Below are 16351 nucleotides of genomic sequence, written 5' to 3' on the forward strand. Positions count from 1 at the left end.
CCTTTACTCAGATAAAACACATGAGTATGTTTGAAAATTATATGAAATTGTTACCATAGAGGTAAAGATCATACTATGGATAATAAAGGAACACACATATGATATGTATATCTATCCATCTTATGTATAACAATGTGATATAAATATGGAAAGATTAAACTATATTATATATTACATGTGTGCAGATATATATGTAAATATAGATTTAAAGTTTAAAGTATACTAATATATGACAGAAAATTAGTGTGTAATTAGAGTGGGAATTCAGCTCAAAGGAGAAATGTTTTTTCAAATAACTTTTTATCACAAATAATTTGAATGTCTTATATTACAGATGTGAGGAAACAAATAGCAAAAAGATTGCAATTATAGGTGAAATGATCAACAAAGTGATAGTTCAGCACTGACTAAATTGAGAAAGGGGATATTTTAGATTACAGTGAGGATATGTCCTTAGTTAGAAATAGGAGCACAATGTAAAATGTCAATTCTCTGTGTTAGTTTGGGAATTGAAAAGAATTTCTGAAAGTTTCAGCAGAGATAAGGCTCAATGCATACACTGTGTGTGGGTGTATTTGTGTGTGTGTGTGTGTGTGTGTGTGTGTGAGAGAGAGAGACAGAGATCGCAAGAGAGGGAGGAAGGGAGGGAGAGAGAGAGAGAGAGAGAGACTGACTCTGAAACACTGTTGCACAGATTGTCTCTATAACCGTGCTGAAGCACTGGTTAGCCTGCTTCTGGACCTGACTTTAGAATAGATAGTAGTAGGTACTCTACTCATTTTCACTTCAAGTTTAACTTGCTTAGGTCTGTGTGGAGATTCTTAGTAAACAGAGTAACTGATCCCACAGCAGTTTCAGAAGGGAAATCACTTTTATTCCTTGGTATAAGAATTATTAATGTCATTTTACTCTTGACTCAGTCTCATTCTTAAACTTTAATATTCACTAGGCTCTTTTAGTCAAATTACTGGTCTCCTGAATTTGACATTTCCTTTTTTCTTCTTCCTTAGGATCCATTTCTGGGAAACTGTTTTGAACAGGGCTCTTCACAGTTTTCATGTTTGAATTCAATACCACGACATTTCAACCTTCTTTTTTTATTCTTACTGGCCTCCGAGGGCTGGTGGGTGCCCGCCTATGGCTGGGACCACTCTTGAGCCTGATGTACATTACTACAATGGCAGGAAACTGCACAGTAATATACTTGGTGAGGACTGAGAGGAGTCTACAGGAGCCTCAGTACCATTTCTTGTCCATGCTGGCTGGGGCTGATATTGTCCTCTCTATCTCCACCCTTTTGTCTGTGCTCAAGGTCTTTATCCTTGGCCTCTATGAAATTGCATTTGATAGTTGCCTCACTCAACTCTTCTTTATTCATACATCCTCTTCCATGGGCTCAGGTATCCTGTTGGCCATGGCTTTTGACCGCTTTGTGGCCATCAGTCACCCCCTGCAATATACCACCATACTCACCAACTCACGAGTCACCAAAATGGGACTGGCAGCCTTGCTGAGGGGTGTAGCACTCATGACTCCATTGCCCATCCTGCTAAAGAGGCTGCCTTTCTGCAAGGGCCAGATGCTCTCCTATTCCTACTGTCTCCATCCAAATGTCATGAAGCTAGCTTGTGGTCAAGTCAAAATCAATATTTTCTATGGTCTGGTTTTGGTCATCTTTTCTTTTGGGATTGATTTTCTCCTCATAGCCCTTTCTTATGTTCTGATATTCCAAGCAGTGCTGGGTATTGCTTCCAGAGAAGGACAGATGAAGGCACTCAATACCTGCTTGTCTCATATCTTTATTGTGTTTATTTATTATGGACCTCTCCTGGCAATAACTGTAATGCATCGAATCCGCCACAAAAGTTCTCCATTGGCACATGCAGTCCTGGGAAATATTTACCTCTTTATGCCCCCAATGCTCAACCCAATTGTGTATAGTCTGAAGACCAAACAGATCCGTGCTGCTCTGAGAAAATCTTTTAAGGTTCAGCAAGCATGAAGAATTAGAAAAGTTAAAGATGATTTAAATGAGGGAAAATAGGACTTTCAGTTTTATAATTATTTAAAAATTGAATATCATTGCTGTAATTTTAGATATACGATGTGGATATAAATATGAATATGATGATAAAATCTTCTAAATTACAGTTTATGAATAAAGATTATACATTTATGTATTCATAATACTGTCTTTGCTCCCACAATACTTAACATGTGTTTTGAGATATTTTGTGAACAAAGTTGAAACAAATGAGAAATACTTGGCTAGAGTATTCATGTCAGCTCCTTGTCATAGATAGTTCTAATGTTTTTCCATATTTCCTAATAAAGTTTATAATTCTACAATTTTTCAAGAAGACCAGAGAGTTTAGCAAATCTCCCACCATATATTCCAACTTTCCATTTTATTTTCTTTTCATAAGTTTTATTATATTTTTAAATTCTTCCATATTATTTTGACTATATCAAATTACAGGTACCTGGGTCATAGTAGAAAATGTATAAATAATTTTGTGTATTACTCTGTTTATTTATCCAAGATTTGAGTCAAATACAATAAAATTCTTTCCAACTCCTCCACCAAGATATAAAAATCCATATTTTTTAAAAAAGTTGTTTATCCAAGTTTCCTACAGATTGTACCATTGTTACTATGTTTACTGCTTTTTATTTTCTCCACAGACATGGAACATATTCTATATTATCATTGAGGAAATTTTTACTGATCTTCATATAGGTGTGAGCACTCAGTCAAAATTAAATTATTGAAATTCTGCTCCAAAGTCTTCCTTTTATTAAATTCCTATTGTATGTAAATTATGATTAGAATGTCTATGTTGCTATAGTGAAAATAATCTTATTATCTCTATGTACCTCCTACATTTCTTCACATTTCACTCACTATGTCTCCTAAATATATCTTAAATGTGTCCACTCATTTACATTTCTATATTTTCTTCACTAGTTCAATGTTTCACTTCACTAGTTTAATGGTTCCTTCTTCATCTATTTTAATTTCTGAATTTTCGCACTTAACCATAACTCATTCTCAAATAATTGCTTACTTTGCTCCATAAACTGCAAAACAAATATGATCATGTTGAATTTTTGAGTTTTTGAAATTGAATCTTTTTTGTCTGTTATGACAAATTTAACTTAATGCTTTTGATATGGGAGGCTGTCCATGATCTGACCTTTTCCCATTTTCTTTCACACCCCATTCTTACTAAAAAATTTTTATTTCTCTGAACAATGCATGCTAGTTCAGATTCTTTTTATATTTTTGTATTGTTTATACTTATATACACTTCTCATTCTTTATTAAGGAAAAAATGTTCATCTTTGGAGAAACTCTTGTAAGTTCTAAAAAGAAATATATATATATATATATCTCCCAGAACTGGAAATTGTATCCAAGGGTACTCTATCACTGAACTATGTCACTAGCTTTTTAATTTTAATTATTATGTTTATTTTTGAGATAGTATCTTGTTAAGATACTACCCTGCTTCAAGCTTCCCAAATTGTTGAAATTACAGGCATGAATCACTACACTACCCAGTTCTTCAACCAACATTATTTTAATGAAATTTCATTGTTGACTCAATGATCCTCAGTGCCGTGGTCTTGTGAGACTGAGCCTTTGCTCATTGGTATCTGATTCTATCTCTGGACAGATGTTGTCAGAATTGAATCAAATTAACATATATCCAGCTAGTATCCACTGGAGAATTGTTTGCTTGGTGTCAGAAGCATTCTGTGCTATATTGAGTAGCTGTAAGAATGGGCAAAATCCTTTTGGTTGGTTTCCCACTGTATTTTCAGTGTGTGTGTGAGGGATTCGGAGATGGAGAAAGATTAAAATACAATAGAAGAAATAATAAAATTCAATATTCAAGGGACTTCCAAAAAGAAAAATCCAATAATAGACAAAATGCTAAATAATATATATGAAATAATGTCTTAATATATCATCAGAGTGACCTTGACTACTGTGAAAATAGTATCAAGGTGGTAGACATTAATCCAACCCAAGAAGAGCATTTCAACATCCTGCAAAAAATATTTAAATTGGCTAATAGAATATTAACTTTAATATAATTAATATATTTTAATACTAATTAATCAATTAAATGAATAAATGTAAAACCCTGACTAAAGCTGTTTTACACACCTCTTGCTATTATCCTTTGTCACACTTCCTCCAAGCTGTATTCTGTAGTTGTACTCTATTACCTGTACCTCCTTTAGGTATAGTCCTCTGTCCTACTCCCATGCCTTTGTACATAACTCCTAATTTTGCCTAATATATTCAATCCACTTTCCCCTGACTAAGAGCTGTTAGTTTTTACTTTCTTTCATTTCCTCCTTTTAGTCTCTGACTCTTACAGCCTGGTTTATATATCTCATAGTGCTCTGATCTCACCTTTATGATGGACACTATATGTCCATCATGTACTCTCTGCCTTTCTAAATAGACTCTATTCAAAACTAATTTTCTGCATTATCTTCATATCCCCAGATCTCAGCAAATAAGAAACATTTCAATTAGTTTAAAAGAATTATGGAAATGTGGAAGGTGGGTGGGAGGGAGGAAAGGAGAAAGTCTAGCAGTTCAGCAGATACAAAGGAATTTATCATATTCAGGAAACCGTACTTATTTCCACCTGCTATGTTCCAGGCCTTCATATAGGAACCAAAAATATATTTTTGAACAACAGGGGAATTTTACCCACCCTTGTGGAAATTACATTCTAAAAATGAGGAGAAGAGGGAAAACACAAAGTACTACCTTTTCTGAGAATATTGGTTCAATCAGATAATACTCCAAGTGAGAAGATAGGGTGGTTTCTTATATACACAGTCTCTTCTTCTCAGATGACCCTTTTTCTCTCCATACCATATCAGGTACTCTTGTCTCCTCTGAATTTATCCTCAGACGTACATTTACTGTTTTTCAAACAATGAACTCTTGTCTCCTAAAGTTTATTCCCTGCCCATCAAATGAAAAAGACCTGTCCTGACTATGCTAAGTAAATCTATATGTGTTGTCCTTGGAAGAGTGACCTGAAAGCTAGTGTTTTGCATTTTTTAAAATTGTTTTTTGACATTTATATTAAGTTTTAATATTGATATAATTTTACACTTTCAAAAAGTCAAATAGTTCCCCTTATTGTTTATCCATTGACACATTAAATGGTAGATAAATTTTCATCAACTTTAAATTTATCATTTCTAGTTAACAAGACAAAAAATATTTTTACCTCCCCTAATTTTCAAATTTTTTCACTTATGCTAATGGATGATTCCTTGGAAGAGTAATTTGAAATTTATAAAAACAAGTTAATGTTTTTTTCTTTTTGCTGCTTAGTTCTGGTTTCATTGCTATTTTCCATAAGACGGTCATTAACTGCTCAGTTTCAACAGACTTTCAAGGTACACCATTTCATGTGTTTTTTAAAAGAGAAAACAAAACAGAAATACACATATCACACACTGATGTTTACAAATACTCCCATTTTACAATGTGGTAATTTTCTTCTTAGACAATAAACAAGACACCACCATCTTGGCAGACAAGAAAATATATCAGTTCTTGCAAAACCATATCTTGAAGTGATGACATATTCCCTAGAGAAGCAGATAGATCAAAGGACAGAGAAGGTCAGGATGTCTCTTTGACTAAGGCCATATGGGACTACATAAAGTTTGCCCTGCTCTTGAGTATCTTGTGCATTGCTGACCTTATCTGTTTGGTTTTTAGGCTATAAACCAAGGGATTAAGGACAGGAGTCATAAAGAGGAAGAGATTGGCCATGGTGACATGGAGAAGAGGAGATGTGAATGTACCAAACCTGTGAATTAAGGCCAACACAATGAGGGGCACATAAAAGATGAAGACAGTGAAGATGTGAGAAACACAAGTATTAAGTGCCTTAAGTTGACCATCTCCTGAGGCAACACCCAGCACTGTTTTCAAAATCAAGATGTATGAAATGACAATGAATATAGAGTCAACTGCAAAGGAGCAGAGGACTAGAGACAGTCCGTAGACAATGTTGACTCTCACAGAGCCACAGGCCAGCTTCATCACATCAGGATGGTAGCAGTAACAATGGGACAGAATGACACCTTTGCAGAAAGGCAATCGCTTGAGCAAGATTGGCAAAGGCACCATCAACAGCACACCCCGAAACACAGCTATGAGCCCTATTCCTATAATTCTAGGAGGAGTTAAAACCACAGTATAGTGCAGCGGGTCACAGATAGCTACAAATCGGTCAAAAGCCATGGCCAGCAGGATGGCTGACTCCATGGAGGAGAAGGTATGAATGAAGAACATCTGTGCCAGGCAAGAATGGAACTCAATCTCCCTGTGATTCAGGAGGAAGACCTTGAGTACTGTAGGTAGAGTTGATAAAGAGAGACCCACATCTGTAGCTGCCAGCATAGACAGGAAGATGTACTGAGGCTCATGAAGGATGGAGGTGGTTTTGATAACGAAGAGGATGGTGCAGTTTCCTAGGAGGGCAACTAGGTACATGAAGCCCACTGGAATAGAGATCCATATTTGTACAAACTCCAGTCCAGGAATGCCTGTTAGAAGGAAAGTAGGTGGCTGAAACCAACTCTTGTTTGTAAGTTCCATATCATGCCCAGAGCAGCTTTCAAATGTTCCTGTTGCAAGAAAAAAAAAATCATAAATTTTAGGAAGAGATAACGCATCTGACTCCTCCTGGGCAGTATTAATCCTAGATATGTTTACCTTAAGGAATTAATCCTTAGAAAGTTTTCAGACCTATCTGAATGACTATTTGCAGTTAGGCCAATGAATAACTGCTATGAAAATATAAGAGCTATTTGAATTCCTTTGATCTAGAACATTCAAACATTGATCAAGTGAAAATGAAACTTGAGAAGATTATTTATTATCACAATTCTTAGAAAAAAATCGCTCTCTCATGTCTTTCCTTCTTGGTATTATTTAATTATATTTGTGTCTACCCTTATTTTTAGTCATCTTTCAAAGTCTCTTAAAGACATTGTAATACTTCTCCTCCATTAATATCATACCTGTGAACACTCAGGCATCTGGAAATATGTGTGGTTTTTCTAACATTTCTTCCTGTAAAAATAGACAACAGGGTATTTCAATAACTCACATAAACCCCAATTCACTTAAAAAATTTTAAGCGATACGTTTCACTATAACAATGAATTTCTGGGTTCTCTGTTATTTTTGTTGTTTTTATGTTTTTAATTTGTTTTAATTAGTTATACATGACAATAGAATGTACTTTGATACATCATATATAATTGGGTATAATTTCTCATTCTTCTGGTTGTACATGATATAGAATCCCACAGGTCTTATAGTTATATAGGTATATATAGGGTAATAATGTCCCATTCATTCTATAATCCTTCCTACACTGATACTTTCTCCCCTCCACCTAAAGTAAAGTAACTGTTCTTAACCAGCCCTCTCGCCCAATTATGAATTAACACCCACATATCAGAAAAAACATCTGGCCTTTGTTTTTTTGGGGACTGGCTTATTTCAGTTAGCATGATATTCTCCAGCTCCATCTTCATCAATATATAACAATGATGAAATTATTAAAGTGGGCATTATAATTTCTCAGCTGATGCTAAAATAGTATTGAACATCAACAATTTCTTGAAAATATTTGAAATATCTCTTTTCCAAAACACAAAGGCAATGTATTAGAAACCAACAAATACCAATATCTTTTTTTTTTTTTTTTTTTTTTTTTTTTAATTAATTTTTATTGTAGGTTGTTCAAAACATTACATAGTTTTTGATATATCATAATTCACACTTTGATTCAAGTGGGATATGAACTCCCATTTTTACCCCATATACAGATTGCAGAATCACATCAGTTGCACATTGATTTACATATTGCCATTCTGGAGTCTGTTGTAATAAATGTCTTAAGGTAGCATAATTGGAAGAAATGGTATTATTTTATGTTTTTATACCACAAAGAAGAGAGAAAAGATGCTACTTAAGTTTGGTTAAGTGCATTTAGATTTAAAAATACTTTAAAATTGCAATTTTCTATACAGAAACAGTAAATACTGATGGAAGTAGATTTCAATATGGAGAAAGAGGTAGGAAGGAAAGTACCTAACCAATATAATCCCTTAACAAGAGGAGCATGAATCCTAACCCAATGCCTTTTGAAGAATTAATATCAATTAAAAATATGACAAAAAGTCCAGAAGTACAAGAAGAAAAGTTAAACAGAAGTTAATGAACCCTTTTTTTTCCCCTCAGAAAAAGGGCTATAAGCACAAAGGATTCCAGCAAGAAACTAGTCCATTTTCTTTTCCTCTCAGCCAAAATGCAAAATTTTGAACCATTTTAGAACTATGTAAATTAAAAAAATATTTTACATGTAAATATATCTTTGAAGAGAAAATGCCAGATGAGTCACTATTTTCTGATTTCCATTCATGGATGTGTAGACCTATGTTTGATCTGATCAATCTCTATGCAGACATTCTCAGCACTGCCTGCCTGCCATGCCCTACTGCATGCTTTCATGCTATGACGATATTTTTAGCAACTTAGAATACTGAGGACAAATAAGCCTAATACAACTCTACCATCTGCACACACAGAGTATCAGAGTCACTTAGCTGACTGAGAAAAAAGTCATAATGCACAGTAGACTGGAGTGTCCATACACACTGCAAATACTGCCCAACTTATCACACTGTTTCTCAGCACATTAAGAGAAGAACTTTCCTATAAACATGAAATTCTCACCTACCAAATCACCACACCCATCTTAAACATGCACAGATACATATACTACAAATTCTTTATTTTCAGTTTTATTGATTTTATTTTTTTAAAATACACATCAGCGAAATGCATTATAATTCTTATTACACATATAGAATACAGTTTTTCATATCTTTGTATGTAGAGTATGTTCATGCCAATTCATGCCTTTATACAAGTATTCTTATATACACATGTAGTCAATTCTCCTTTTGCTTATATCCTCCAGAACACATTGAACCTCACTCACTGTTTTTATACTCATTTTCCCCTCTGTTCTTCGCACTGATTCAGGCACTGCTTACACAACCAGCATCAAGCCCATTATCAACATCTTGCAAACACTAGCGTAAAACTCAAGGATGCACTTGGTTTTTATCACTTCCTAGTTCATTTTTATACTTCTTATATCTACATTCCTGGCTCTCTTCAATGGGTATATCTTTTGTTTCTATCAATTTTATTTTTTAACTCAATTGGATTGCCTATGACTTACTCATTTTCATATCAGAATTTTTGTGCACCAGTTGATCACATACTCAAATGTAACCATGACTTATCTAAACATGACAGCTATTAAATCAAAAGATTAAAGATCAGTATATATTCAACATTCTATTGATATAGTCCTGTGATAATTTCATATCACAAGAATCCCTCCTTCCATTAAATTCTTACTGAAAGCACTACTTCATTCCTCTATTTAACACTTATTACATATTATCTTCTGCCTGTTACCTAAATGAGTTTCCCTTAACCAATGGGACTTTAAATATCTTTGAAATTGGGATTGTAGACGTCAAAGATCTCAATGAGGATTGTCCAGATCTGCTTGGACATATGAGGCCCATAGCAGATTTTGTTTCAACAAATAAATCAATAGTTTAGAGGGTGTTACTGTAGAATATTCTTCATAAATATGGTGAGACATAAAACTCACCAGTAATCAAAGATTCATTTTAAACTCTGATGTATAAAAAGATTTCAAGGCCATACTTTCTCTAGGAGTATTTAGAAATGAACAATATATGTCAATAAACCTGAAAGTAGAAGAAGAGAGGTGTATAATCTGAGAGAGAATGTTCTAGAATTTGTCAACTTACTCAATTGCAAGTTATCTTTGCCCAGATTTCCATTGACCTTTTGGATAGGATATACATTCTAGTCAAAAAGATATTCTTCCCACTATAATTGGAGATCCAAAGACATTGAGCTAACTAGTACCTCCCATTTCTAACCTCCCCTAAACTACTTTTTAAATGTTTTTGTAAATTTGTATATTAATGTTATACTTAGGAATGGGGTTCATTTTGCCATATTCACAAATGTACAGAATATACTTTTTTCCACTTCAATCCTAGTACTTCTACTTTTCCTCCTTCCTCCCTCTCCTGTTCCACTTTCAATCCTGTAATGATCTTCTTTATCTTTATTTATTTTTAAATTCATGCTTTGTGGATATACACAACAGTGGGATTCCCTGTGGTATATTCATGAATATACATAGCATAATTTGGTCAACTACATTCTACAGGGCCTCACTTTCCTATTCTTCCTCCTTCCCCCTCAATCTCCTTCTCCTACTCCACTGAGTTTAAATCCTTTTTAATTATGTTTTTCCAATCTCTCAGCAGGCCCAAACAGCACCTTTTCTTTTACTTGTGCACTAGGGTTCCCCATCAGCTAAACCTTAGCTCCTCTAGCTTTATTCTTGGTTTCTCAATGAAGACTCTATTTTCACCTTTTCCAAACTCTCTTCCATGGTGATCTTCCATGACTTTTCATTGAAAAAGAAGGAAACCTTCAGTTAGGTAACTCATAAAGGCAGTACCCTATCCTTGTTGTTTAGTGAACACACTGCGTGATCTCCTCACCATAAAACCAGAAGCCTCAGCACAAGTTGGTAAATGAACTCAGCAGCACAGTTCTCTTCCAGTCTCACCCTCTTTGGCTCAGGTGATGAAAAGGTGCATTGTTAAGAGTTGCTAAAAACCTTTGATAGAGGTGTCTGTCTGACACTAAAGTGATTATGATCAGTAGAGAATTATAGATGGAAGGTGCCAGAGGGATATTTTTTAAAAGTCCCTTGAGATTGTGGTTTTAATGTGACACAAATGAGATGCCACAAAAACAAATTACTTAGAGTAAAGCCATGACAAAATTTCTTCTCTCAGTACTCCAGAGCTCTTACCATTTATCATAATTCAAGAATGAGATCACTGTTCCTCTACTGTCCATCACAAACATGTGATGAGCTCGCTTTACAAATAATTGCTCCTGATAAATGACTCATTAATGTCCAGGTTTGGGGGCCATTTGTGAGGTAAATAATTTTGAACTGTGATTTTTAACTTTCTTTCTGTGAAGTTGAGAATTAGAAATGGTCTCTTTTTTAACCTGCTGTTATAAGTGCCCACTATCATTATTATACAGTTTTAAAATATTGCAATGCTGTACATTTTTTTATGAACATAGGTCTACTTAATCTGAATGAGTGTGTTCTTATTAAATGTTTTATTTTTCTGTTCCTTTTTCCTTATCAGGTTGTTGGTTGAAATCCCCCAACCCCATGTATGCACTTTTCAAGATTTATTATATATTTCCTATTGTAATTTTTCCCACTCTTTTCAAAGTTTTATTATTTATTTCCTATGTTATCCCAAATGCCTAAGACAGTCTGGTATACAAACGGGAATCAATGTTTGATTAATGAATAAGGAATAAATGGGGACTTCCAGTTTTAGTCAATGGAGAAGGGTTGTATATCTTCCACCTAAAACAGTAAAAGTATATAAATAATGAATAAATGAAGATACTATTTTCAAAATAATGAATATCCGGCAACAAAGTACTATAATCTCTTAGAAATAGGGAAGCAAACATGCTAAGAGTTACAATCACTGCATCTCCCTGCTTTGAGTTTTAGGTCAAGGTAAATGAAGGGGGAACCTAGACAGAGCCTATAAACCCACAGAGATGACAACTCATTGCTGAGGAATGAAGGGAACCAAAGTATTGAGTTCATAGGAGTGGGTGAGAGAGAGCTTCACAGACAAACGGATCTGTAGAAATGCACCCAGTCGTTCATTGTTGCATGCATGTGAGAAAAGTATCTGGGGTCAAAACAAAAACAAACAAACAAACAAAGCCCCCTCTGACATCCCAAAGTATAAAAGGAAACAGGCCCAGTGATCAACATGGCCTGAATAAGTACTTTTTCCCAGGAATACTGGAATGCCTCATAATTCTTAGGGAACTGAGTAGAGCACATTGAAAAACAGACTTTGTAGTGGGAAGTAATTAGTCCTAGACTAAGTGTGCTCTTCTTATGAGTGGTAAGCCTTTAAAGTAATACTGCCTCCTACAAATTTAAATGGAACTTCAGAACAAAGGTTAAGAATATTCAAGGAGTGAAAGGTTAGGGAAAGGGGGATAATGGGCAAGGTGTACAAAGATTGGAGCCCAGGTCATAGATCATAAGTCAGAATCAGAGCTGAGCCTGATTCACAGACCACCATACCTACTTTCACTCAATCAAAACTATAAATAAGTGTGCTTGTCTGTCACTGCCCAGGCCTTGGAGTGACTAGTAGGCCCTGGTTAGTCCTTCTACAAGAGCCAAAACAATATATTCAATTAAGTCAATGTTAAGCAGCTATGTGTTGACACATTTTTCATCTAAAAATTTTGTGACACTGAAAGGAAGAACTGTCACAAAGCACTATCTTTATTGCTTAACATTTCCGTGGATCACGAGATACACCCATTGCCAAATTTTCTTTAGTGTATATCTCCTGTCCAAGTATAAAAACTGATACATTGATGATGTTGATTCATCCCCTACTTTGGTTCAGGGTAGCTTTACTAAGGCTACTAAAAATCTCAATTAAGGCCTGACTATGACGATGCAGCGGTTACATCTTGGTTTGAGGCTGTCATACTTCTCATCTCCACACTCCTTCCTAGCTGGCATTGAAAACTTTGTTCTAAGCATCATCTCTCATCCCATTACCTGGGAAACAAATCCACACCATTCTACTACAAAGATGGACAACCATTACCAAGAGAGAAAAACCACTAATAGTTCAAAATTGTATTTTCTTAGTGTTTCATTTACCTTGTTAGAAGCCTAGCATACCAATGGAAATAATCTGTCAGGGTCCCATTGTGCCAGGAAAGGCACTTCATCCATAATACACTAATTCTTAGAGCAGAAAATGTTTAAAGGGACCTTTAGACACACTTGTAAGGAAAATAAGGCACTGAGACTCAAATATTTCTCCATACCCTATTAACTCTGAATCTTGCTTCTTAATAATCTTATCCCAGTTTTAAAAGTGTTCAATGCCAGCAGTTCAGGAACTCACCAGGTTACCTCAATGTATTTGGCTTTACTTTACAAAAGAAGTATTTATAACAATGGTCAAAATAAGGCTATCCTTAGTGCATAAAAGGCCCTAAGAGAATATATTTAATTTGTATGAGAGATTCTTAATATGAAGAATTTGATTTTATAAATGCAGTAAACAATCCATGGACCTACATAAGACACAATTTTTTATCAATAAAAATATTTAGAGGAATACTAAACTACTTACAGATTATTTATTGTCCAAATAAGTACATGTGAGATTCTTCATGTTCAGTCTTCATAGCTTTCTGCTCCGGTCCAAGAACTGTTTTCTTTTTTTATTGGTATGTCTTTATTGTTATGTCTTTATTGTTACCAGTCCTGGTTAATTTCTTCCACTCTGAGAAAAAGAAGAGGCAATAACAAACCTACAACATGTAATGCCATGGATCTTGAAGAATTTTTTTGTGTTGATACGCTATTGGTCTTATTGCCTCTTGGGTGTCCCCAAACCACAATTGAATGTATTTATATCATCACCCATGGCCCTGACTCATCCACTGTGTTGTTGGTTGTGTCCCTAAAGGTAAATGTGTGGGTATTCAAAAGAAAGCAGGGGCAAAGTTACTAGAACAGGAAAGAGACAAGTGTGTGATTAGATTTAAGTGACATTTAACAACTCAGCTGATTGAGTTGTTAGAGTGGCAACTGAAGTAAGAGATGTGGATAAAGTGGTACAAGCACCCATCCCGTACATTGAAAACTGTCTCTCAGTCAAATGATTTCTAATCTTAAACTCTGCTCAAATGCTCCTGTAACCCTAAAAACTTTTATCTCCAAAGAATATACATTGGCCTGTGAAGAACAATTGAGTTACATGCAAAATTCCTCTTTTTTCAGTAGTTCGCTTTTAAATAAATCTATAGGATGTGCTCTAGACTGTGCAGAGGCAAAGCATCCTACAGAGACTCAATCCCATGGCCCTCAGGTTTCAGATTAAGTAAACTCCTGACTCAGAGGAAAGGATCTGTGATGTTTTCCCTGTCATGCCTCCCCCTGTTACAGAAACTGCCCTTGGCAGTGGGTTCAGCTGATCCAAGGATGGGATAGAGTCCTATTCCATGCTCTTGAAATGATAGTTGTTATTGATGGTCATTTCTGATTACCCTGTTAGTGCATATTCCTTTAAACTAATGGAGTTTTCATTTAAGTATAGTTTTAACTTTGATAACAGCCAGTATCCATAAGGAAAAATTATATCAGAATGTGAAAGATGAGCATTTACAAACTGATAATAAACAGAGGACAAGAACTTGGGGTTTGTTGTTCCAACCACTAGCAATCACAAGTTAGACTCCCTTGAAGTGAAGGGAGATTCATGAGATTCTTTTATATTGTGCTTTATGGGCTCCTGCTTGGTTTTTCTTTTATTACTTTCAGCTTTCTAATTAAAGATGTTTATAAAAAGTTAAGTACAGAAAGTAGTTTGCCTCATGTTATTCAAAACAGAAATAGGGACAGGTTTGTGATGGAAGTGGAAGTCAGTTTCTCATAATTAAAAGGCAAGGGTATGAGAAACATATAAATAGGATTAAAAAGGAAATGCCAAAGGAGGGTATTAAGTGAAAATTTCAGTCTTGGTAAGTAAAAAGCACATGGGCAATAGGCTGCATGAGGATTATCAGTTTCTCAATTTGGTTATTCCTTATTGTTTATGGCTTCCTCTGCCAGTGTTGTAGATTTAGTGTAATTCCAAAGTTGTAACAGGCTGTTACTTTAGTGAGATAAATATTGATTATTAAAGAGAAAGGAGAAATGATATAAATAAGAAGAAGATATGGAAGGTCTGGATGATTCCTAGGTCAGAGGTGAACAACTGAAGGTGAGAAAGAAAGCCCACATTGGGGACTATGCCATTTCTGGTTATTTTATGAATGTTCGTCTAGTAGATATCTAAGCTAGTTTCTGTGGTCATTTCTGTCTTCCTCTAGGGTTGATTTTGATATATTAATATACATTCATTTAAAATCAGTGTAGTCAGTACTTTGGAGAGGAAAGATAATTCAGAGTGAGCAATAGAGAAGATGATGAGTGGGGAAATGTGTCTACACACCATAAATCAGAGAAAAGAAAGTTTGGAAGAAATAAGAATAGAAACTTACCTGAGGAGAATTAGATAAAGAGGAGAAAATTAGCTGGACCAAATCTGCTCTTTCTTTGTTCTTTGGCATTGCTTTCAATTGGGGAATACTTTTTGCATCTACTCAGAATGCTCCTTTAATTGCTGGATAACTGTGCCCCCCCCCATTTCTATTTCTCTTTCACTATTTCTTGATCTTGGAAAACTGAACTTTCCTCTTGAAAAATCAGTCTATTCTTAGTTCAACATATGTAAGTTCTCTGTCTCACAGGGTCCCCTTAGGTCTCTTCAAGAAATTTCTTCTTTCTCATCTCCTCAAAAGCCCTCAAAAGTCACAATAGTTTTTTCATCCTTACTTTGTACTTCACGTACTTCTTTTTTTTTCTCATTGGTATTTCTTCCATATCTCTCTTTTCTCTTTCTCTCTCTTCCTCTGGTACTGGGATTTTAACCTAGGGCCCATATATGCTAGGCAAATATTCTACCACTAAACTCCCAGCTCGCTCTCTCTCTCTCTCTCTCTCCTTCATTCCTTCCTTCTTTCTTTCTCTTTCTTTCTTGCATGAACTTTGGTACTCTTTAATAGGCATTTACTTTAATTGTATTATATAGATTTGGGTCAAATGTGAGACTTAAAAAAGTTTCCAGTGCATACATTTTAACGTATCTCTAGCAGATAATCTAGTTGATAAAGGTAACAGCCCTTGGTATTAAAAAGTAACTTTTAAATTCATTTTCAGACTCCATTTTGGCTCAAAGGAAGAAACAGAGCAACAAAATAATAACCACATTGAATGATCTTTTATCATGTTGGGAACTTAATTCCAAAAGTTATCCATTTACCTCCTTGCTTCCAAGTTTTCTTCATACCACACTCTTAAGAATAATCAACACAATGTAGTCATTTCCTATGCATTGAAAAGAGAACATGCCAATACCTTTTGATCCTCCCAGTTACTATGTTCCTTACATCAGTGCCAATCTTCTCAACAATCTCCTACCCACTGAAGTTTTCAGCTGTCACACAACCAACACTTTT

General features: G+C 35.0%; 2 protein-coding genes across 2 annotated transcripts; one reads left to right on the forward strand and one right to left on the reverse strand.

The window, feature by feature from the left end:
- Positions 1-1057: 1057 nt before the first annotated feature.
- On the forward strand, positions 1058-2002 carry LOC143388674 (olfactory receptor 51I1-like). The gene has a single exon (XM_076842290.2). It carries the CDS (start codon positions 1058-1060, stop codon positions 2000-2002), a length of 945 nt encoding a protein of 314 aa, XP_076698405.1.
- A 3699-nt stretch (positions 2003-5701) lies between these two features.
- Positions 5702-6652, reverse strand: LOC143388690 (olfactory receptor 51A4-like). Its single transcript, XM_076842291.2, has one exon. It carries the CDS (start codon positions 6650-6652, stop codon positions 5702-5704), a length of 951 nt encoding a protein of 316 aa, XP_076698406.2.
- Positions 6653-16351: the final 9699 nt, after the last annotated feature.

Source organism: Callospermophilus lateralis, chromosome 2 (genome assembly GCF_048772815.1).
Source record: "Callospermophilus lateralis isolate mCalLat2 chromosome 2, mCalLat2.hap1, whole genome shotgun sequence".
Classification (NCBI taxonomy): domain Eukaryota; kingdom Metazoa; phylum Chordata; class Mammalia; order Rodentia; family Sciuridae; genus Callospermophilus; species Callospermophilus lateralis.